Raw genomic sequence first — 23785 nt, 5'->3', positions numbered from 1 at the left:
ATGTGGCCCCTTCTTAACATTTCCCAACTTTTATGGGGAAAATGCTTATAACATGAATTAAACAGGAATACAAAATCATAGACACATACGTAGAAATCTGTGCTGTCAGCCATGAGGGGAAAATGCACTGAAACGAACTAAGAGGAAAACACCAAAACATCATTCCAGGTTATCTCTGGGCCAGGAGTTGATGGGTGAGATTTCAGGGGGAAGAAGAGGACATTTCAGGAGATGGGGTTCCAGAAAAACCAGAGAAGAGCTGCCTGGCAGGTGCCCGGACAGGGTGGGAACATTGTGGAGCGTGTGGGAACGTTGGTTCAGTCTGGCAGGAGGTGAGTTCAGAAGCTGCAGGGGCGGCAGGATGGATGAAGCGTTCGTTTAAGCACTTGGGGAGGTGAGCCTGACCTTGAGCAGACTGAGGTAGGGCCTTACACAGGGAGAGAAGAAACTTGAACGTGGAGATTGTCAAGGGAACACAGGTTTGGCCCTGAAATATATCCTCTCTCTGAGGCAATAATATTTTGTGGTTTATTTCTCAGGTTCAGATTCAGAATAAGAAGGTGGACATCTCTAAGGTCTCCTCCAAGTGTGGGTCCAAGGCTAACATCAAGCACAAACCTGGTGAGTGCAGTCCCCTGCTTCCCCCAGGGTGCCTGGGCCTCGCCTGGGCTGGGTCTCCCCGCTGTGCTTTTGTCATTCCATAAAGATTCCTGGAGGCCGGCCCCCCCCATCCCCCCACCCGCCCCAGCCGGCGGAGGGGACAGTTCAGTGCAGTTCGGTGCCTGTCGGGAGGGGCGCCCCAGGCGCTAACCTCTTTGGCGCATCCGGAGGAGCGGGTGGTAAAGGCCGCTGTCCCCACGGGCATCACCACACCCCTATTAGCGCGCCGGGAGCCAGTGCTGGGGGCGCCATTCGACTGCGGGCGGCGGATATTCCCAGGCAGTGACGCACCAGCTGTGAGCTCCTGCAGGACAGAGTCGTTGGGTAGCGCTGCCCAGGCCGCGGGTGAGGGTTTGCTGCTGGGGCGGTGTGACTTCCTCCTGGCGGCGTGCTCCCGCCTCCACTGTCATCCCCTACAGCCGCGTGTCCTGGTTCTGGGTGACAGTAGACCAGGGCTAGGGCACTTCCCCTGCAGCGGCAGGCACGTGGCTGGCAGATCTGGCTCCTTGGAGGTCAGGCGCCAGGGGCCACTTAAGGTGAAGGCAAGGAACTCTCGGCAGACTGTGTTCTGTTTAAAAGGGTCAGAACAGTTTGGCCCTTAACTCACCTCATCTCCCCCCTTTAATCTGGAAAATCCACTCTTGCGCGATGCCACCTTCCCCGGTGCTGCTGACTGACCCTGAGGCTGGGTGTTTTGGCGGTGGGGAGGGGTGGGCAGGAGTGTAGGACAGCTGGCCAACTTGGCACAAAGCCGGGTGCTCTGGTTTGTGACGCGGGCTGAGGAGACGGGCCTCCAGAGGGGTGGGCCTGGGAGAGCAGGGCAGCCCCACACCCTGTGGCCACACTGTGGCCGTGAGTCCTGAACCTCGCCCTTGTGCACTGGCCGCCCGAGCGCGCTGGGCCCCGGGGCTGGTCCGGTCCGTGCCTGTCCTTTCTCAGCTCGGTGCCGGGACTACTCCCACCTGTCCGCCTTTTCCTCCACGACAGAGAAGCCTCTTTCCATTTGCCTTCTCTTCATTACAGTGTGGCTCATGCAGCAGCACAGACAGACCCCGCTGCCACCCTACCTCTGGCCATCGCCAGCCTGGCGGTGACTTTGGGCAAGTCACTCCTCTTGTCCAGCACCCGCTCTGGCGGCTGTAAAACAAGGGTCCTGACCCTGCCGGTCAGGGCGTTCCTGCACTGCACGGAAGCGGGCGCCCTGCGCCACCCCGTCAGGGGGTCGTCGTGACGTTGGCTAGAGAACCCGAAGCAGACACCATCTCGGCGCCTTTAGAGGCTTGGCTGGAGGCTGTGCTGCGGGCCTGCGGTGGTGCTGAGGGTGCCTTTCTTCTCTGTGGAGGTGTTGCCGCTGGCCGGATGCAGACTGTCAGCCCAACTTTGAGAAGACTAGCCCTGTTTGACAAACATGTCCACTGTCCTTTCCTCCTCCTCTGTGCTCAGAGCCACGTTCCCCATTTCTGTATTGGGCACATAGCCAGTCCTCGGCCCAGCTAGGATTCCTGGTCCCACCGCCTGGCTTTGCCTATGTGACCGGTTGTATTTTGGTACCAGGTGGAGGAGATGTCAAGATTGAAAGTCAAAAGTTGAACTTCAAGGAGAAGGCCCAGGCGAAGGTGGGATCCCTCGATAATGTGGGACACCTGCCTGCAGGAGGTGCCGTGAAGGTAGTGAGTGGGTCACCAGGGGGACACGGCTTGGGCCGGGTGGGAGGGGTTATGCAGCCGGAGTCTGGGTCCCAGGTACTGGGCGCCTGTCACCGCCCCTCAGTATCTTCAGGAGTCTTGTGTCACCCACACCATTGTGTTTTCCCAGTGTCCTTCATCAGTCCTGAGTGAGGCAGGAGAGGTAAAGAGGCCCCAACCCAGCTGCCTCTCACCTGTCCAGTTGGAGACAGAACCTCTCCTAACAGCCATGGCCCTCCTTACTTTTTGAGCCCATCTCAGCCATTTCCAAGGGGACTATGGGCTGGGGCACAGACTCCCACAAAGCACGGTTCTCCCCAGCTACCTCATGAGGGGGTCCAGGCTCCATGCCGGGCTCCATTCTGGGCCTGCTGGGAGCAGGATGCCACATTTGCAACTCCTGGTGACACCTGCCTCTAGAGGGACTGCCATGGCCAGGGCTCAGGTGGGCAGGACTTCCCATCCTCTGGACTGGTTGGGCCTCTCCTCCCTTCCCTCCCTGTCTCCTTCCCTCCCTCCCTCCTTCCACGGCACTGTGAGACCTTTGTGTGCCAAGATGTTGTCTGTCCTTCGTTCTGTGTTGGGCGGTTGGGGGGGGACACAGGGGGCGGCACCTTGCAGGCTTCTGTGCATGACCACAGCTGCAGCTGCTCAGGGGAAGGTGAGCCAGGGAGAGGGACACAAGAGCAGCGGCTGGGGCCTTCGCTTCTACATCTGATGCCTAGCCCAGCCTCTGTCCCCTCTTCCCTCCTTCCCTCGGTGCTCCGGTTCAAGGCCTGACTGGCTTCTGTGAATGTGTGGGGTCCTGGCTCTGTCACAGGCTCCCAGTCCACGCCTCCATACCTTTGAGGAGCCACTCCCCAGTCTGTCCTCTGGGGGCCCCAACTCGGATGTAGTCGCTAGTCCAAAGCCACATGGCAAGTACATGTAGACCAGGGTTTACACCTGCACCTTTCTGACCCCACGTCTTAAGTTCTTTTTTTTATTCACATCATCTCCCTTAATTATTTCTGGAATTGTCTTTCTGATACAGAGGCCCGTCTCCTTCACTGTTCTGATTAGAAACCACTGTAGAGTCTTCCATTGCCACCTTTTGGGTGTTCCGGGGCACGGGTGGCCTCCCACTGGCCTCCCCTCTTCTGTCCACCCCATCCTCCTCCCGCAAAGCCCTGCAGGCCCCGAAGTTTCCCTGGTCCCCCCTCCCTGGACCCCTTCCTCCCTCCTCTGTGTCCCCAGCCTCCGGAAGGGTGCCCCGCACAGAAGAGGTCTTGGTGTCTGGGGAGGGGTAGATGAGCAGGTAGGGCTCATGAGTTCCCAAGAGAGCCCCTTTAGCACCCGCTCTCTGGTGGGTGTGGTCTGGGACTCATCGGTCCGTTCCGAGGTGGTGAGCTGCACCCCTTGGGAACTGACTCCCAGCTCCCAGAGCTCCTTAACTGGCCTGCAGCACACCTGCTTCCCGACCGATTCCAGACCCGCTATCTAGAGAGCGTTCCCAGGGCTTTTGCCAGTGATGTCACGGCTGTTTGGTGTCGGCCTTGCTGAGAAGCCCGCACCTCTCCCCTCAGAAAGACCGCATGAAACCGTGCACTCCACAGAGGAGCCCCCCAGGGTGTGTCACTAGCCAGGCTGCATGCTGGGCCCGAGGCTGTGTTCTTGCCCTACACTGGCCGCCCAAGCCAGGGGTCCTCTCACAGGCAGAGTAGGGGTGGGGAGTACCTGGTTTAGAGTCTCCAGATGACTGTGTCTAAATCCAGTGGCCGGGGAGGGGTGGCGGGTGGGCAGGGAGGGGCTGTGTGTAAAATCCACCATCACCCATCCCACCTCCTCCCCGACTGACCCTACACTGTCTCCCCCACTGTTTCATTGTAGACTGAGGGCGGTGGCAGCGAGGCCCCTCCGTGTCCGGGCCCCCCCGCTGGGGAGGAGCTGGCCAGCCCTGAGGCAGCGCCCGAAGCTGGCGCCCCCACTTCAGCCAGTGGCCTCAGTGGCCACCCCACCCTGGCAGGGGGTGGTGACCAAAGGGAGGCCCAGACCTTGGACAGCCAGATCCAGGAGACAAGTAAGTGGCTGGGCTTGGCCTGAGGGCCAGCCGGGGGCCCTGCCACTGTTTGCAAATTGAAACTCCTTTTTTTTTTTTTGACTAGAGTATGGCCTAAATTTTAACCAAGCAACCTTTTATTTTCCAGGCATCTAATGATGACATTCTGGTCTCGTCTTCCGTCCCCTGTGTTCCTCCTCTTGTGTCCCTTGTTCCCCCCTCCCTTCCCTCCTCCCGTGTCACTGCAGATTGAGACCTACAGGCTGACGTTCCGGGCAAACGCCAGGGCCCGCACCGACCATGGGGCTGACATTGTCTCCCGCCCCCCCCACTTCCCTGGCGGCCCCAGCTCAGGCACCCGGGCCCTTGGCTCCCTCACCCGGGCTGCTCTATAGACCCCACACGGCTTGGGTGCTGGGCAGTCCTCTGGGCCCCCGCCCCATCCCCCTGCCTTGCTTGCCCATGGCAGTAGGCCCGCCCCCAGACCTCCTCCAGTCCCTGCCCTGGGCCCAGCTCCTTGCTTCCTTCCTGTCCCATCATTGCTCACTGCTCTGTAGACGAGGTTGGGAGGTGAATGGGATGGGGAGGCCAACTTGGGATCCTGTGGGATCTAGGAGGGGGGGATCCAGATTCCAACCTCGTCTTTGGGTTTTTCGGACCAAACCCAAGAGAAACTGACATACGCGCCCTCCTCGCCGGGTCCACCTGGAGGGAAGAGTGGAAGTGGATGGCCACGTGGTGGCAGGGTGCTGCCCCCATCCCCTGGAGCCCACTAAGCCACCGCCTCTCTCCTTGACCCCACAGTGGTGCGCCAGGTGCCTCTTGCTGCCCTGCCCCAAGTTAGTTAGGGGTTGGTTCTGCCTGTCCCCGCTGCTTCCTGTACCTGCCTAGCTGCTGCCACACTTCCCTTTCTCTTGTTTTATCCTTTTTTTTTTTTTTTTAATAACCTAAAAACTGGTAGAGGAGTTTTGCAGGTTGAAGCCATGTCTAAATGAAAGTTCTCAGTAGGTGTTAAAGGAAATGGGGAGGGGACATCCTTAAGCCTCCAGCCGGGAGGTCAGGCATCGGGGGCTGCCTTGGCCTGGGCAGCTTGGGGCCCCAGAGTGTGTGGGCAGGGCGGGTGAGATGCAGGGGCTGTGGCCTGGTGAGCATAGGGCACACTAGGGGCTGGTCAGAGCGTGGACTGGTTGTTCTGGTATTTTGTGTGTATGCTGCTTTTCTTTTCTAACCAAGAGGCTGGTTTTGGTATCTCTATCTGTCTCATTCCCTGGGATCTAGTGGGAGATATAAGCTCGGGGCCGGAGAAATAGGGAAGGGCTGTGGAGGTCAAAGTTCTCCAGGCTTGCAGGCCTAGGACACTAGAGCCCTCAGTGACTGGGGTGCCCCAGATGTCCAGAACTCATGTGAATGATGGGGAATCAGGTATGGAAATTTAAAAATAAAAGCATGAGGCAGGCCACCTCCCTTCCCTTACAGCCTGACTGGAGAGTGGGGAGAGGCAAGGCCAGCCTGTGGAGGGGTGTCCCAGCCAGGGCCGGTCTTGGGATGGCTGCAATGATGAGAAACCCCGGGAATTGTATTGACACGGAAGATTCTTATTGCACTTGTATTTTTTTTTTTTTTTTTTTTTTGTATTAAAGTTTGCATGGTTTCTAATAAAGGATTAAAATGTAACAGTTTGTAGTGAAATGGCCGGGGAGTCTCCCAGGGCTTCTCCTCCGGAAGAGCATTTTCTGCAGTGCAGACTTGCCCCGAGGAGGTGGCCACAGACTCGGCCCCTCGTCTTCCCCGCTGCTGCTCCCGGTGACCCTTGGAGCTGAGAAGGTAGGGGCTCTTGACTTAGGTTCAGATTTGATCTCCGTGTAGAGGGAGGGCATCTGGGCCAGCAGGTCCTCCCACTTGAGGTAGCATTTTCCTTGGGGAGGTTTGACGCCACATCCCCAGCTCCCCAAGCACATACCGTGGGGGGGGGCCTGTGGAGAAAGTGTTCCCCGAGCCAAAGACAAGAATGCTTTGTGCCAAGGACATTGGGGCACCCGTTTTGTCAGCAGGAGGAAGCGGCAGAATGAAGTAGTAGACAGTGCAGGGCCCGAAGGTACCTGTGCCCTTTGTGTTAGTTCCAGGCCCACACGGATGCTGAGGTTGACAACTGGCTCTGGGTCCACGGGTAGGGGTAGGAGAGGTGACCCTAGTAGAGCGCTCTCTAGGTGGGCTGGAGTGGTCGTTTTTCTGAGGGGTGGTCTTGTCCCAGCTCCCTTGAAGTGTCCCCCAAGCCAGAGAAGCGGAGAAGGCTGCCCTGACAGCTGGGGACCAGAGGCCCCTGTGAGCTGTTACTACCTGCAGCCGTTTGGGGGTGTGACATTTCTGTACTTCCGGTTTGCTTATGGCTCAGCTATTGCCTGTGTCAATCTGTGATTCCGTTGTACCGATTTCAAGAGTAAATAAAGCTCGTGATGTCCCACCACGCAGGCCCTGTATCTTCTGTGTGTCCTCGTTGGTCTCCGCTAGCCCGTCGCCTTGTATCGGGAGACTGATGTGTGCACCGCGCAGTCTTGACGACCGTAGCCTCTCATCTGTGAATTTGTGGATGCGACCAAGGGGAAGTCCCAGCTTGTGGCAGGGCTGCCACACAACCCGAGGCCCCTTGAGGGTTAAGGTTCAGGTGCCCTTAGCTGCCTGAGGAACTTCTCTCCCAATTCTGCTTGGGGCTGGGAGGTGACAGCCAGATTCCACGAGGACACGCGCTGTGCACGTACCACTGGCCCGGAGAGGGAGACGTGAGTGAGTGCATGCTCAACACCTGCTGTCCCAACCCGCAAAGGCAGGGATGGTGCAGAGAGGCTGCCTGCCACGTGGGCGCGGAAGCAGCTGTAGGACCAGGCAGGCCCCTGGGACGCAGGCCCCACACCAGCTAAGCCCCTCCCTCCCGTGTCCTCAGCCTCGCAATAAGCGGGAGTTTGGGAAGCGGGGGATGCTGGGGCCCTGAGAGAGGAGCCCCCAGCGGAGAGCAATGCTCACAAGGGATAAATAGAACTTTATTTTAAATAAACATTTGCACTCTGTACACAGCCCCAGCAGACACGGGGCTCAGTCATCGGCTGTCTTGCGCACGTCAAAGCTGCCACAGGGCCCACGCAACAGCTCCGCCAGCAGGGCGAGCAGCTGCCCGTGCTCCTGCTGCACGCCGGGCGGGAGTGCGGCCAGCTCACTGCGCAGGCTCCGCTCCACCATGCGGCCCAGGGCCCGGCGCAGCTCCCTCAGCAGCCGCACGGTGCGGGAATCCCCCTCCAGCCTCAGCAGGTCACTGTCACTCAGGGAGATGGTGGCCCGGCGCCCATCATCTGGGGGAGGGAGGAGGCGGCAGAGGGCTAGGGTGAGGCCAGGCCCCGGTGGATACAGACCGGCCCGAGCCGCAACGGGGGTGGGGGTGGGGGTGTGCCGGCACCCACCACGTATGTGGACGTCCCCGTCTGTCAGCAGCAGCACGGCCAGCGGGTGCACCTGGGAGGAGTCCCGGACGAAGACGCTGCCATTGGACTTGACGGCCATGAAGTACGTCAGCCATCGGCTCCGGAGCCGCGTGGCCTCCCTGAGGAACACAGGGCTGGGTGAGGCTGCCCTCCTAGGGAGCACGCCCACTGCTCCTCCCCTGCCCTGCCTGCCTCCCACCTGTTGATGGTCGACTTATGCAGCAAGATGTTGCCTGATTTGGTCCTGTATGTGACGCTGTTGGGCTTGAACTTGCCCTGCCGGGTCACCTTGCCCTGCCTCACCTGCAAGGATGAAAGAAAAGACAGACCAGCTGAGCAAGAAGCCGCGGATTCATCCGCGGAGGCCGAGGCCCCCCGGGCCCGCCCCGAGGCAGCACCTGGATGAGGTTGGGGTAGAGGCCGGCCATCAGTACGCCCTTCACCAGCTCCTCCTCCTCACTGTACTCGTTGCACTGGGCAGAAGCCAGGGTGCAGTCCGAGGGCTTTCCCACCAGGAAAGCCTCATAAATGTTCTCTGAGAACTGCTTGATGAGTCCTGGGGAGTTGGGGGCGGGTGAGCCTGCGGCCCCCGAAGCCACGAGGCTGGGGGACGACACGCTCCGCGGTGCCTCAGCCAGGGGGGTGTGGGCCGGGAGGGGCTAGAGACGGGGTGAAGCCCACTGACCGTGGATGAAGCGCAGGCTGGGTGCGTACAGCAGGTTCTCCTCCAGGTAGTTCTCCCGGGAGCTGCGGTCCTGCCAGCGCAGCACCTCCTCCCAGCCGGCCACGGCCCGCACGAAGGCCAGGTGGTCGCTGCCACTGTCGTGGCTCAACAGCGCCTTCACCTGGGAGGCAGCGGGAGGGCGTGCCGGGGTCACAGGGGGAGGGCTGGCGGTGGCCGCCTCGGGACAGAAGGTGGGGGTGGGCCGAGAGGAGGAGCAAAGGGCCACGGGACGGGGCTGGGTCTGACCTTGTCCACCTCCGCCCGGTTCTGCAGGCTACTGCTGAAGGGGTCCCGGGTGAGGCAGGAAACGACCACCAGCAGCGGGTGCAGGCAGCGGAAGATGGCAGCCAGCACTATGGCCTTGGCCAGCCGGGGGTCGGTGGAGATATGGGCCAGGCGCTGCCCCAGGGTGGTCAGGTACTCCCGCTGGTCCAGCACTCCTGCAACAGTTCGGCATCAGGATCGCCCGTGAGAGCCATGCCGTGACCCCCGCCGGGCTGGCCCCGCCACTCACCGATCTCCTGGAGCAAGATCACGGCCTCATCCACTGCCTTAATGTTCGGACTGTCCACAGCCTTGGAAAGGAATTCCACTGCCTGCAGCAAGAACCGGCCAGAGCCTGCCATGAGCCCGAGTCCCGCCCACGCCTGACCACGTCCAGCCCATGCCCAGCCCCGCCTCCGGCGCACCGTCTTCTCGGGCATGTGGATTTTGGCTTGTAGCACCAGGTTCTCAAGGGGCGTGCGCAGAATCTCCGGCACTTGGAAAGGGACCATTTTCTCCAGCCGGCTCCGTGGGAATAGGTGGTAGGCAAAGCCTGACTGGCAGCGGCCTGCCCGGCCCCGGCGCTGGATCACATTGGCTCGTGACACCCACACAGTCTCCAGGCAGGACACCTGGGGGAGGGGGTGGGTGAGCGGCGACACAGATGCCAACGCGCCTTCCTCAGTGCTCCCCCACGTCTGGCCTTCACCTCACTTAACCCCTCAATGCCCTCCCCCCCCCCCCCAACAACAGGGACACCGAGAGCCCATGAGTGTGGCTTCTTCCAGACACACAGGGCAGCTCCAAGGCCCATCTGGGCTGGGGGCCACCTCGGAACTTGTCGTTCTTCCCCCAGGGGCTGGCTAGGCCCAGGAGATGGATGCCACCTTGGTCTTCAGGTCATAGCGTTCCTCCTTGTGCAGACCGCTGTCCACCACGTGCACAATGTCATTGACTGTAATTGAGGTCTCCGCGATATTGGTGGCCAAGACGATCTTGCGCACCCCGACTGGCGGCTGCTGAAATATGGCCTTCTGGTCCATCATGGGGATGTTGGAGTGCACTGGTGGGCAGCAAGAACACGCTGGTTATGGGCACTGCTCCTGCTCCCTGTGATGAGGGCACAGGGCAAGGATTTCGACCCCATTTTGATGAAACTGAGGCCCAGATCAAGAATACGCCCAGTAAAAGTAGAAAAACGAACAAAATTAGGGCAGCCTGGTCAGAAACCCAGGCCCCTCGAGTCCCAGCTGGGTTAGTCCCCAGGACAGAGGGCAAGACTGGTGTGTGAGGGCAGAAGGCCTCACATGCATGCTCTCACCTGGCAGGATCAGGTACTTGCTCTCGTGCATGCCCAGGGCCTCCTGGAGGCGTTGCTGCACTCCTTTGATCTCCTGCCACCCAGGCAGGAAGCAGAGGATCCCACCTGTAAAGGGGCCCTGCAGGCATGAGCTGTCACTCTCCGGCAGGTGGAGGTCAGGGTGGGGCCGGGGCAGAGGGGAAAGCACCCACCTGGTTCCCCTCGGGCATCAATGTGCAGAACCAGGTCCGTCACGAGGTCCAAGTCAAGTGCACATTCATCCTCAGACTAGGTTGGGGGAAGACAGGCCACAGTCACAGCCCCAGGGAAGGACACAGTCACTCTGTGACTCAGTGAGGCCCAGGCACTCAACCTGTCACCTCCAACCCTCACCACACCCTTGCCCAGAAGCCCCCCTCCTGCCGCCCCCCCAATCATTTCATTTCTATCAAGGAAACAAGCTCGGGAGCATTAACTCACCCTAGGCCACCAAGCCACAGGGACAGGGAGGAGGGGAATCCAGAGGGAAGGCCGGGGAGGGCTGGGGCAGGCACGTCCCCTCACCTCGTGGTGCCGGTGCCGGTGCGGGTACTGGTGCTTGCCCAGCTTGGCCAGAATGTCCTCCAGGTAGTGCTCCTTGACGGGGTACATGAAGCCTGGCACCTTGATGACAGGGCAGCCACCAAAGTAGCGGGAGAAGCGCTCGTTATCGCCCGTGGCGCTCATGAGCACCAGCCGCAGGGCCGGGTTGAGCCGCTGCAGGCCCTTGAGCAAAATAAGCAGGAAGTCTGTATTCACGTCCCGCTCATGGACCTCATCCACGATGACATGGCTCACGCCCTCCAGGCTGGGGTTGCTCTGCAGCTTCCGCAGCAGAATGCCCACGGTGCAGAAGAGCAAGGCCCCGCCTCGGGCCGGGGGCTTGCTTTCCAACCGCACCTGGAAGCCCACGTTCCGGCGCAGAGAGGGGCCCAGTTCGTGGCTGACCCGCTGTGCCACCGACACAGCGGAGATGCGGCGCGGCTGGGTGATGATCACATTGCAGCGGGCACCACGGCCCTCGGTCACATAGCGCTCTAGCAGCAGCTGGGGGATGCGTGTGGTCTTTCCACAGCCCGTGTCCCCAGAGATGACCACCACCGGGTGCTGCTCAATGGCATTGAGGATTGTGTCCCGATGTGGGTCCACAGGGAGCTGGGGGGCCTCCTGCCAGACTGGCCCTCGCCGCCGCCACAGCTCCAGCAAGTTCTGGCTCAGACGGACCTCCTCTGCTTCTGACAGGGGCACGTAGGGCTTGCCTGTGATAGGGTCACTCAGGGGCCCCGAGTCCTTGCCCAAGGGCAAGACGTCATCACTCTGCAGCCGGAGTTCTGGGGTGATCCACGAACTATCCACAGGGTACTGCAGGATGGGAGAAGCAAGCAAAATGGTGAGACAGATACCTTCTTCCTCATTCACTCACAAGCCCTGCCACACAATTCACCTGGGCCAGATGCCATGGCCCAGCCCGCTGGCCGGCGAACTCAGTACACGACTGCCCAAGGACTCTCGTGGGCAGGACTGGGCTACTCAGGGCATGGGTGCTCCCACACTCCAACCTCCTCAGGGAAAACGGGGAGTCACTCCTGCCGGTTGCAGGTAGAGACTCAGTACAGGGAAGACTGAGGTGGGGGTGGGGGGCGGGTTGCAGAAGGGGTTCTCCTGGTTCTCTTACATGGTTCAGGAAGGTTTCTATCTTGCGGAGGATGGGCTCAGGCACCTGGATGGTACACGGCCGGCGCTGGGTCTCACCCAGCTCACGCAAGGAGGCCAGGTTATACATGGCGTGGGTGAGCGGCTCGTTGTTGCGGTCCACCAGGCCCAGGCTCTGCAGAGGGGGAAGGGGGGACACTACAGGTTGATCTACGCCCCTGCCTCTCCAGAACGGGCCCAAACAGGCTCAGAAGCTTGAGAGAAATTGTGCAGAGCAACCTCTTTCCTAAGAGATTTTGCTTTAAAGTGGATGTTGTGCAGAAAAGAGGAATTCCAGGAAAATGTAACTCTTCACCCCTGCCCCAAAACTAGTAAAAATCAATTCAAGAAAAGTAAGACTGGACCTGCCCGAGAGGAATACCCCTCAGAAAGTTCTCCTTGAGCATCCAGGGGCCCCACAACAGCCCAATCTCACCTCTATGAATTCCCAACATGGACATCTCAGCCAGGCAGGCCAGGCCCTTAATGACCCCATCACGACCTCACGAGCACCCTCTGTGTTCACTGCCTCCAAAGCACACCCCACACCCCCGCGACCTTTCCATTCCAGCTGCCGCCCCACCCCATCTCCACAACACCCTTTCTATCTGTGACCCCTTTACATGAATGTACACAGAATTTCTTGGAAATGTCTACTCATACAATTCAATAAACACTGCATCTTATTTTCCTACATGTCCAAAGCCACCTCATCAGACATAAAACAAGGCATCCCAACACTTCAGGCAAGTGTGCAAAACCAGTCTTTTTCCCTAGTCTCGTGTTCCTGTCACCTGTAACACCAGGATTCTACTCGCCCTCTGAAGCTCAGATCAAATACTCCCTCCTTCAAGCCTGCCCCCACAGGGCCTGATCCCTTTCCTCTGGCCTCCCGTCAGGTCTCAAAAACAAGGATCTAGTCCCTGGACCAACTCGGCCACCTCACTCCAGGAAAGGCCTGAGAGTTTACCTGTGGCCTCTGACAAGCGGCCAGCAGCGGGAGCACCACTGCCAACCGGGAGCCGGCTCCTTTCCGAGACAGGGCTGTCCCATGCCGAGAGCCTCCTGATCCTCAGTACCTGTGTCTGTCAAGTTAAAATTCAGACCTCTGCAAAGTTCTACCGATTAGCCCCGGTTTGGTCTCCTGAGCCACAGGCATCTGTATCTCTCCCTCTCCTATTCTCTGGGCTCTCATTCAAAAACGGGGTTCCCAGAGCCGAACACACACCAACGGTATATCTGACCAGAGCAGAGCAGGCCCTCCTTGCTCTCTTCCTCTGCAAACTAAACCTGTACTGGGGTACCTGGTGGCTCAGTCGGTTAAGCGTCCAAATGCAGCTCAGGTCATGATCTCGCGGTTCGGGAGTTCAAGCCCCACGTCAGGCTCTGTGCTGACAGCTCAGAGCCTGGAGCCTGCTTCAGATTCTGTGTCTCCCGCTCTCTCTGCCCCTCCCCCACTCATGCTCTGTCTCTCTCAAAAATAAACATTTTTTAAAAATTAAAAACAAAAACAAAAAAACCTAAACCTGTACTGATGTGGGTTCAGATCCCCCACTTCTCCAGCAGGCACGGTAGCGATGGCTCCCACTGCTGGGCACAGCTGGCCTCCGAGGCCTCTCCAAGGGAACTGCCCACTGGAGGCCCCACTGTGCACACCTTGGGGTTAAATGAATCTCCAATCTCCATCCCACATAAACATCTTATTACTCATTTCGCCCACAAAGCCCAGATAACTAAGATCTCTCTAGATGCCAAGCCTGCCGCTCGGCACAGCACCATTCCTCCTGCTTTTTGCTGTTCACAGCAACAGGCATGTCCCCTCCCGGCTTCACCCGGCTTTGGGCAACAACACCAAAAAGGCTGAGCTCGCAGGCAAAGCACCTTCTGAGAGAGTGAGGGATTCCTAGAAACAGCAGTCATGTGGTCAGAGAAGCAAGGCTCGGACACCAGATACTATTGTGCTCAGGCTTTCAAAGGCCTAGTGTGGTGGGTTTCATTTCCTGGAGACTTGGGCCAATTTGCCAAGGGTAGGGGAGCTCTAAGATCTCCCATGCCTCACACCACGGACCCGCCTGGACTCACCTTCAGTTTCTTGCAGGCCAGGGCTGCTGCCTTATTCTCAGCCTCCGCTTTGCGGCGCCCTTTGGCGACAAAGGTCATAGGACAGGGCCAAAGCAGAGTGAGGGTAGACAGCTTGGTCTTGGTGCCCACGGTATGAAACTGCATGAGGTTCTACGCGGAATGCAAGAGAGATGATTATGGAAAGACAGAGAATGCATCCTCAGAATGCCAAGGAACCCAGTCATGGAATTAACCCCCATCTTAGCAGGTGCCAAACATCAGCCACGCGAGATGGGCCAATGTACAGGCAGGAGGAAGCCCCTCTAGGGCTGCAGATCCCTAGGCCTGGGCTGGCTTCTCTGGCCATCCTATGGTTTCAGAGAAGAAGACAGCCTCTGGACAATGCCGCCACCCACCCTCCTAGCCTAGTGTGCTCTCAGCACCTTTGAAGACAACAGGGAGGGTGGCAGCTGTGGGGTGAGCAGTCGGCATGAGCCAGAACCAGGCACATCCTGGGGGTGCGTGAAGGCCTTACCCCTGGAGAGAAGCTGTGCTTACTGAAGCCCTGAGCCCGGCCACAGAGATGAAATTCATGCCTCGGCAAGACAGCGCCACACACACCCCACTCCTCCCAGCCACCCTGGACCAAGCTTGGGTCTCCGGCTCCCGCGGCACCAGCCCACCCGGAGCTCCTACACCGATGTCTATTCCGTCCTGGCTGCTTCACACTCCTCACAGGCCAAGAACCCCAGACCCCTGACTGGCCTAGGTACGGGCTGAAGGTACAGGTATCCTCCACCATCACACATGCCTGTAGCTTCCCTCCGACCTGGCCCCGGGGAAAAGCACACGCAACCAAGCCAGCTCCCCACCCCACACACTCCAGGATACCCAACTCACCTTAGCTGTGGAGGACGATGTTGCTATCTGAATCACTTTGGCCAGAAGGTTCTTGGGAAGTGGAAACTGGGTCAGAGCCCTAATAGCACTGTCGTCGTCTGTCATTTCAAAGGAACCCCCCCTGGGAGGACCAAAAGTTTAGGTGAAAAAGCTCTATCTCTTCCCAGGCCAATTTCCCCTCAGGCTCTGAGGCCCACGGGGGTAGGACACTGCAGCGGTGCAACAGGCAGCAAGGAGGCATGGAAAAGATGGCAGGCCAGGCATCTTCGCTCAGCATGTGATCCTCTCAGAAACACAGCATGACTGACGCTCCCTCAGTTTCCCCAAATGGATAATTGAGGACAGGGGGCAGGGGCCCAGGGGCAGAGTAGTGGCTGGGACTTGGAGGGACCCAAGTGTGAGCTGGACGGAGGGTCCACGCTGCCGTTTTGCATGAGCCCAGCCACGCCGTACAAGACTGCTTTCCCCAGGAACGGCAGATGTACCAATGAACAATGGGACTCACAGGCTGAGGTGTAGCGGGGGCCCTCCCATCTCCGAGAAGGCTCCCAGGGAACATCTCCCATCCCCATGTCAAGGCGCAGCCAGCTTCCCTGCATCCCCCACGTGCAGCTCTACCTCGAGTCCCTGAGTGGGGTGTGGGAGTCCTGCTGGGCCATGGACAGGAAGTCGGTGACATCAATGGTCCCCTCTTCTAGCTCTTCCTCCTCATCCTCCTCTTCCTCCCGGCCCAAGGAGCGGGACAGGCCCCCAGGTCCCCCTGGCCGGATGCTCTCGGGATTCAGCTGCCGCCAGGAAGTAGGTGGCATGGTGGGTTCTGGGCGCCACCAGCTGTCAGCCGGAGAGCCAAAGCGATCGGCTAGCACACGATATTTGGCTGCATCAAACAGCTCGTTTCGGGGACCCAGCAGGCCCCAGCCCTGAGGGGTGGGGGCAAAAGGCATGTTGTGAGGGTCCATTCTCACACCTCAGTCCGCCCAGAACCTGCTCCCTTACACTAAAAGTCCCCTATGCAGGAGCCAAGCCCCTTTGTACCTGTCTGCCTGCTTCAGCCCCAGGTCCAGGACTAGACATCAAGAGAGCCCTTAACATGTCCAGCACTGAGGGTGCCTGGGTGGCTCAGTCAGTTAAGCATCTGACTCTTGGTTTCAGCTCAGGTCATGATCTCATAGTTCATGTGTTTGAGCCCCCATGCCGGGCTCTGTGCCAACAGTGCAGAACCTGCTTGAAATTCTCTCTCTCCCTCTCTGACTATCCTCCACTTGTTCTCTCAAAATAAATACACACACTTAAAAAAAAAAAAAAAAAAAAAGTCTAGCTCTGAAGGGGTGCCTGAGTGGCTTAGCTGATTCAGCATCCAATGACTTGATTTTGGCTCAGGTCAAATCAAAATCTCATGGTTTGGGAATCCGAGCCTTGAGTTAAACTCTATGCTATCAGAGCCGAGCCTGTTTGGGATTCTGTCTCTCCCTCTCTCTGCACCCCCCTTCCCTTAAGATAAACAAACAAGTCTAGCTCTGACACATGAAAAAGACAAAGTAAGCTCTTACACCTATTAAACAAAAAACTGAAGGGAGAAAAAACCCCCAGGGAATGGGGAAGCAGATGCATTCACAAAGTTATCCAAAAAGCTTCAGTGAATATAGCAGTTAGGGAAAATGGAGCCCACACCAGAAAACAGATCTATCCCTGACATAAGAATCCTACGCTAAGAATGTATTCTAGAAATAACCTGGGATGCTTATAAAGCCATTCATGCAAAATCCATTATTTTGAAATACAGCTTTATTCTTTTCTCGACAGAGTACCAAATAAAACATGATGACTCTCTAGCACATACGAAGCAACACGCTGGTTACCCTGAGCACCATTAGAAGAGATGAAACCTGGTCCCTGCCCCCAAGAAACAGAATCCACGAGGCAGAACAGAAATGCAGATGACCAGGGTCTAAGGAACCACAAAGTGAGAAGCTAGATGAACACAGTTAACAGAATTCCAATCAAAGTCTGGATAAGCTTCTTGCACGCTTGACAAGCACACACTCAGTCACCTCTGTGTTGCTGGCAACTGGCACCAAGCACAAGAGCAACGCTCGATGATCTGGTTTGGGGGGGGAAGGAAAGAGCCAAGGGACGTGAGTATAGATACTGGGGAACGAAAAGGCTGGGTGCCACAGAGCACATAAAGGACTCCTATAACAACAAAAACACTCCGATTAAACAACAGGCAAAGAACTTCAACAGGCATTTCTCCTGTTGACAGGAGGTAGACAAACGGTCAACAGCACAAGCAAAGCATTCTCAAAAACTACAGCTCTCTGCAGCATGGCATAAAATGATACCTACAGGCACAAATCCTCAAAATGTGCTCCCTCCTGATCAAGGTACATTTGGGGGAAGAATTCCCCCAGAGAAGCAATCACTGTATTTTTGACTGTGGAACTTAGTTTTCCACAAACTCCTCGTCAGCGTGGTTTCACATTGCTCTAGGGCATTTGCAACATTTTTAACTTCATCCGGTCAAAAAGAGTGTATGAAAGCAGTCCCTTCCCTTCCCCCAGTAACGTCTCAGAAGGAGGCCCCACCTGGCCCAAGTGCAGCTCCCTATAATTTGTAGCTGTGCATTTCTCAAGGGGAAGACATACAAAGGATACGGTGAGAGAATATGCTTATGGCAGCTGTGAAGAGCCGACAGACCGCTCTTCTGACAGGGACAACAACTGGAGATGGAAAAGCAAACACTGCCTTTTGCTGCATTCTGTCCTTTTTAGCTAACCTATACGATATTTTACATACTGGGAAAACAGTGTGCGGTTAACACAAATTAAGGAATTTACCTTAAAAAAAAAGAGAGACAGAGAGAAAAGGTGATTAACATCAGTACTCATTAGGGAAATGCAAACCAAAACCATGAGATACCACCTTGCACCCATTAGGGAAAACAACAGACAGTGCTGGTAAAGATGAGGAGAGACTGGAGTCCTCGTGCGCCGCTGGTGGGAATGTGACATGTTACGGCTACCGTGAAGACGGTATGGCACTTCCTCCACCTGGACTACCATACTACACAGCATGCCATACTACATGCTACACACATACCATATTACCATACCACCGTACGATCCAGCAACTGAAAGCCACGTCCCGAAGAGATTATTTGGACACTCATGTTCACAGAAGCATTATTCACAATAACCAAAAGGTGGAAACAACCAGAGAGGCCCTTTGATGGATAAATGAATACACAGAGTCTGGTATATCCCTCCGACGGAGTATTATGCAGCCTTAAACAGGAGGGGATTCTGACACAGGCTGCACGGACGGGCCTTGAGCTCACTATGCGAACTACGATAAGCCAGTCACAGAGACAAATACTGTACGATTCCACTGGTGTGAGGATATGAAGTCTCTGATGGAGTCACATTCACAGAAACAGGCAGTAGAATGGTGGCTGACAGGGGCTGGGGGGGGCAGGGAACAGGCGTTTATTGTTTAATGAGTATGGAGTTTCATTTTTACAAGGCGACAAAGTTCTGGAGATTGGCTGCATGAGGTTTAATACTACGGAGTGTTCACTAAAAAACGGTCCAGACGGTACATTTTATATTTTGTGTAACTTACCACAATTCAACAAACGTATATGCAAAAAAGAGGCTATGAGCTGAGCATAGATCGGGAACAGAGAAAGGGCTGGGAGGAGAGAAATGTGACCATGACTTGCTGCACATAGGCTGCCTTCAACATCCAAAGAAGGATTTCTCACCCTCAGCATTACTGACATCTGGGGCCAGGTAATTCTGTTGTGGGGCCATGCTGTGCATCCCCGGCTTCATGCCAGTAGCACTCCTCCGGTTGTGGCCACCAAAAATGTCTCCACACATTCCCAAATGTCCACGGCAGTCAAAATCACCCTCCCCGCAGGAGAGATTCCTGGAGGTAGAGCTGCTTGGAGAGATGGAGGTGTCTGAGAAATTCGGCAATGAGGCTGGCTGAACCTCTAAGAGATAAGCTTTCCCCCAGGAAGAAGGGACAGAGAAAGAAGAAATGTTCACAGAGGGTAGGAAAGGAAGAGGAGCCTGTAGTGACCCAGAGAGGAGGAGAGGGAGAAGTAATCCAGGGGCTGAGGAAGCTATGCCCGAAACATTCAAGCAAAGCGAGAACTGTGAAAGGCTGGCCTGGCAGAGCACTGTTCCAGTCCATCAACAATCGCGTGGTGACCACTGCTATTTGTCACGCACTATGGGGAAAAGGCAACCAGCAAACAGGACAAGGGCCACAACAATGCAGTGGAAAAAATGCAAGCCATGGGCACAGAAAGCTGTGTGCTTTCTGGAAACCATGGGAGCAGGGCCGACAGGAGGGATCAGGACACTGAAGTATGCGTGAAGCCCACTGAAAAGACTCAAGAGGAAGGATCCGAAAATTAAATGAAAGGACGGGAGAGGGGATGGAGAAGACACAGAAAGGGGATAGAGAAAAGAGAAGGGTGGTGTGGGGGGGCCAAGGCTGGGAAGAGGGCCTTTCCTCCTCAGATGCAGGAAGGAAGGAGGGATGGCAAAGGCCTAGGGATTCAGTGGGAGAGAATCTGAAGGAATATGCATCCTACAGCTTTGTCCTCACTGAAGCAGAAATGAAGACTGAGGAGCCTAAGGAAGAGCAATGGTTGGCGCAGCCACAGAGGAAGCCAAGTAGGGATGGACACAAAGGCGGGCAGGCAACACTGAAAGTCTAGTTAAATACCAGGTAACCGAGAACCTAAAAGCGGCCCATGCCCGACCACCAGGAAGTGAGGGTAGCAACAACCATGCTTCCATTACAAGTAAGAGAGAATTGTGTGGGTGCAGCGAAAACACACATGAAATAACGCAAAGTATAGTTCTGGTGCTGTACAAAGGGAGTATTTTTCATAAAGAGTTCTCCTGTGTTTTCTGAAACCACAGGAGGTAGGTAACCACAGAGGCAAAAAAAAACCAAACCAAACCAGCAAATATTCCCTGGCTGGCTGCACAGCAAGGAAAGAACCACAAGGTGGGAAGGACGGGTGAGTGAGTGAACACTGTCAGCTTCCACCTACATGCACGTGGCACCAGAAAGACCATCAGAGCCAGGGGCAAGGAATTTCCCAGGGTGGATGGAGGTCTGCCTGGCTTTTGCTAGGGAAGGGTCACCTTGAACAGCTGGCAGGCCGCGGCCGCAGCCTGTCGCTCAGCGTCGATCTTCTTGCTGCCATAGCCTTCTACCTCCACGCTCTTGGGCCACTTTATGTGGAGGGTGACTTTCTGGGAAAGAGAAGAGAGAATGAGGATGGTCGCCTTTCCAGACTGCAAAGCTGCTGTAAATCACACGGAGTGCGAACGGCACAGCTGTGGGCCTGCGGGCAGCAGAGCCGAGTGCAGGCAGCACCCCACGCCCATGGCTAACCCCCGTGAGGCTCTAACCTTCCCATCCTCAAGCCGTTCATCCCACCTCAAGATGTTTGGCTTCTTCAAAGTGCCATGTTCTAGCCAGAGAGCAAGGTGGGACCCATCTTTATTGTTAAAAATCTTCATTCAGAATGGTTTGCCTGCATGCTTCTGTGGGTCCCAGGACCTACAAGACTCTAGGAACAGGAATTTTTTATCAACTCTAACCCTCTGCAGTCCCAGTTAGTCAACAGGGGACCAAAACCAGGGATCAGTACAGAGGCCTGACACACACAAGATGAGAACAGACTCCTCGCCTCACCTGCCCTGAGTTCCCCCTTCTCTAAACCAGGCTCTTTTTCAAACCTAGCTTTGAGATTCTCTGCTGACCATGTACAATTCGCAAAACCCACTCTATGGCCTCCTTGACAAAGAAACCTGAGGGAGAAGACGGCAGCCAGCCTCCTTCCTGAGAGTCAGACCAACACGTCTCCCAACCACCAGTGAGTTACCTTTTTCTTCGGTCCATTCGTGTGCACGTAGACCAATTTGTCTTTTGCGTGTGAGATGCCGAGGGCTCTTCCAATTACACTGTTGAGAAGGTTTTTGGGCTGTGGGAACTCTTTTAATAGGTCCCTAGAAGCTAAGAAAATAAGAACAAAAGCATTATAGTTTTTTTTCTTTTAAAAAACCCATGGGGTACGTATCAGGACAACCCTGGGCTGGATACTGAGGATGTTGGCTTGTGACCCCAAACCACCCGGGAGCATCTTGGAGAAGGAGAAACGGCTTCATGGTTTTCAGGGACAGTGCATGACCAGACCCATTTGCACAACCATTTCCAGAAGAAAGACCAGTGAGCCACACACCACAGAGGAGAACCAGCCAGCATCCTCTTCCCCACAAGCTCCTGATTTAACATATTAGCTACAGAAGCCTAGGTGGCAACACATCCCCCTCGTCTGATGTCTCAAAGAAGGTACCGAACAAAAAACGAAACAAAAATCCACCACACACACAAACTGGAGATAAGACAATGCGAGGCCCCTCCTAAAACAAAAGACACACAAAGTCTGAACACCAGGCCCCAGCCCTCAACTGTACCTCGGCACCCTGCGAAAGGCCTCTGAGAGCCAGATTATGTGTAGGGATATTGATCAGAGGTCTCCACAACCAAGACCTCTGCATCAGCTATTCCTCCCCCAAGTTCACTGGAGTCAAGTGGAGGCAGGATGCAGCAGGCATCATGAGAAGTACCTCGCTTGTTTTTCACTTGTACTTTGGATCAATCCCAGAGCGCAAATGGGTGAGATGTCCAACTAGAAGCAGCTTGTGCCAGACACCAGGCTTAGCTGGGAGTGGCTAAAATCAGAAGTAAGGGCCCCAAAGCACCAAAGTGGCCCTTCGAGAGATGCAGGGTCAGAGACTGGCAGAGGTGACAGGAAGCCTTCTCATTCTCCACCCACAGTCTCTGGTGTTATATTCAGCTTTAAACTAGCCCCCAAAAGAAACTTTGTTCATGTGCACCTGCATGCATCAGTCATAAATCACCTAGGGACAGTTTTCAGAGCAAGTGGCCACCCTGATCCTCATCAGACACTTAGGAATGGTGGTGATGTTGGGGAAGCCACTGTATTTTGACAAAGCTCCTCCAGGAGTTCTGACGTAATTCTATTCCTGAGCTGAGACTGTTTCCTTGCAGCAGATGACTGTGACAACTGGCCATGAGGGAGAATTCTGCCTGACCCTGCATCCCTCTAAAGAACTTATAAAGCAACTGAGATTCAAGCGTTCAGACCGCTATTTAAATAGGCTCAAAGGGGTTCCCACAGAGGGACCCAAAGTTAAGAGGCCCGCCAGACCCCCAGGCACAACAGACGCGCACTGGTGCCCCCTCCAGCTCTACAGGGCCGGAGGAGGCTGGCTCTCTCTATCCATCGCTGCTAGGCAGGGATGCTCTCACCAGTCTCATTCCTGGGCTATTCAGGAGACACAGCGATGGGAATCGTTCGGTCTCTACCTCAGGTCCTCAAGTACCAAGTGTATTTTGGGTTCTTTCTCACATTGGTGAGCGTGTGCTTACCCTCGATGTTCTAACCCTTGACCACCCATTCGGGCGAGAGACAGACGTTCTCCTGTTTTTCCCCGCGCCCTCGAGGTACCGCGCCTCTCACCTATTCTTGCCAGGTGCAGGCGCTCCAATCCCCGAACCTCCGCGCCGGGGGTCCGTTTGGGCCTGTGCCACACTGAGCTTTACAACAGCAGCACTGCGGCCCGCCGGCGGCCGGCGGTCTCGGCCCCTAGCGGAGAGGGACCCCGGCCCGCGCCCCCAGCTCTGCAAGCCCCGGGAGCCAAGGGCGTCGCGGCCCTACCGCCCCCGCCCTCACCGTTCACCATGCTTCCGTCGTCTTCCCCGGGCCCGCTGGGGGCCACCCCTGCCTCGGCCTCGGCGGCCTCCTTCGTGTGATCGGGGCGGGCGCAGCCTGACGACAGGCCGCGTGAGCGTCCCTGTCGCCCGGCGGCGCGGGGACCCGGCGGTCGCAGGCGCGGAGCGACGCCGGCAGCCAGCGCCATGAACCTCCTGGCGGCCGCCATCGCGCTCCCGCCGGCCCCCGCGGGCGCGGAGCCCTGCAGGGATGGGGCGGGAGGGTGGGAGCAGCGACCCGAACGCCCCCTGGCGGCCGGGAGGACCGGCGGAGGCGTTCTCGGAGCCCGCGCTCCCCGCCCACTCAGCCGGAGCCTCCCGCGCCCCACCCCGGGCTCATCACCTCGTGGGCAGCCTGGGACCGCTGGCACCCGGGTGAATTCACTCTCCCGGCAAACGCAAACGCACAGGCTCGTTGTCTGAATCGGGGGCAGGGAGACGTAAGGGGGCTTTTTGGGAAAAGTTCAGGCCTTAGCTCAACGTCCATCCAAGGAGATGAACTCCCAAGTTCCTTCTAGGTCCCGCCCACTGCTCATAAATACCTCTCACGTGCCCTGACAAACTGGCTTGCACTCCAGACCTAAGAGTGAGGATAACTGCGAAACCAGGGCACCCCCATCTCATTTAATGGCTTACAAAGTAACCCTGATGGAGAATCCGCATCCAGGACAGGCAAGACCTCTTGAACATAAGACCAGTTTTAATCCCAGGGCTGGAGTCAAAGTGAAAAATACCAGACTTGGAAAACGTGGCCAAGAACTGAGATGGTCCAGCAGTGCGAGTCTGAGGCTGCTGTTTTTTTACTTGTTTGAAAGCCAAATGGAATTCTGTTTCCAAACTACAATGCCTGGGTTCTAGCCAGGCTCGTTCCCCTTCTGCCTCGTATGGCACTGAGGAACAGAGATTTGGCTCCGCTAGGAATGACACAGAATCTGCATACTGGGGCAGTGACAGTGACAGGGAGGGGCTTAGTTAGAGGTTGGCAGTGCAGCTGGGGATAAACTGCAAGGGCTGGGTTTGTTTGTTTGTTTGTTTGTTTGTTTGTTTGTTTTATAATTCTAGATCTGACTCTGATGACTCCTGGAGAGCTTGTGAAAACATTACTGGAAGCCACGCCCCCCCCCA

General features: G+C 56.5%; 2 protein-coding genes across 14 annotated transcripts in view; one reads left to right on the top strand and one right to left on the bottom strand.

Annotated features, from left to right (window-relative positions):
* The window catches only part of MAP4 (microtubule associated protein 4), a 211019-nt gene extending 204175 nt beyond the window's left edge, over positions 1 to 6844 (top strand). For 7 of the 8 annotated variants that reach the window (XM_047846601.1, XM_047846627.1, XM_047846634.1 and 4 more), the window contains 4 exons: positions 540 to 621; positions 2215 to 2327; positions 4215 to 4404; positions 4532 to 4774. In XM_047846601.1, coding sequence (XP_047702557.1) covers positions 540 to 621; positions 2215 to 2327; positions 4215 to 4404; positions 4532 to 4539 — 393 coding nt within the window. In that variant the 3' untranslated portion in view covers positions 4540 to 4774. Of the gene's footprint in view, positions 1 to 539; positions 622 to 2214; positions 2328 to 4214; positions 4405 to 4531 lie in introns of all 8 variants that reach the window. The other variant, XM_047846610.1, reaches the window with a different exon arrangement.
* Positions 6845 to 7397: 553 nt separating this feature from the next.
* DHX30 (DExH-box helicase 30) overlaps positions 7398 to 23785 on the bottom strand; it is a 29983-nt gene continuing 13595 nt past the window's right edge. For 3 of the 6 annotated variants that reach the window (XM_047846525.1, XM_047846535.1, XM_047846545.1), the window contains 18 exons: positions 20748 to 20878; positions 20002 to 20112; positions 15452 to 15753; positions 14834 to 14954; positions 13955 to 14104; positions 11856 to 12008; positions 10706 to 11542; positions 10354 to 10429; positions 10163 to 10267; positions 9729 to 9904; positions 9267 to 9473; positions 9092 to 9173; positions 8824 to 9017; positions 8539 to 8698; positions 8252 to 8409; positions 8053 to 8156; positions 7833 to 7972; positions 7398 to 7724 (listed from right to left, as the gene is read on the bottom strand). In XM_047846525.1, coding sequence (XP_047702481.1) covers positions 7471 to 7724; positions 7833 to 7972; positions 8053 to 8156; positions 8252 to 8409; positions 8539 to 8698; positions 8824 to 9017; positions 9092 to 9173; positions 9267 to 9473; positions 9729 to 9904; positions 10163 to 10267; positions 10354 to 10429; positions 10706 to 11542; positions 11856 to 12008; positions 13955 to 14104; positions 14834 to 14954; positions 15452 to 15753; positions 20002 to 20112; positions 20748 to 20878 — 3461 coding nt within the window. In that variant the 3' untranslated portion in view covers positions 7398 to 7470. Of the gene's footprint in view, positions 7725 to 7832; positions 7973 to 8052; positions 8157 to 8251; positions 8410 to 8538; positions 8699 to 8823; positions 9018 to 9091; positions 9174 to 9266; positions 9474 to 9728; positions 9905 to 10162; positions 10268 to 10353; positions 10430 to 10705; positions 11543 to 11855; positions 12009 to 13954; positions 14105 to 14833; positions 14955 to 15451; positions 15754 to 20001; positions 20113 to 20271; positions 20439 to 20747; positions 20881 to 22622; positions 22866 to 23785 lie in introns of those variants that run through there. The other 3 variants (XM_047846515.1, XM_047846554.1, XM_047846563.1) reach the window with 3 other exon arrangements.

The sequence above is a fragment of the Prionailurus viverrinus genome, chromosome A2 (assembly GCF_022837055.1).
Source record: "Prionailurus viverrinus isolate Anna chromosome A2, UM_Priviv_1.0, whole genome shotgun sequence".
Classification (NCBI taxonomy): domain Eukaryota; kingdom Metazoa; phylum Chordata; class Mammalia; order Carnivora; family Felidae; genus Prionailurus; species Prionailurus viverrinus.
This window is presented reverse-complemented; position numbering and strand designations above follow the sequence as displayed.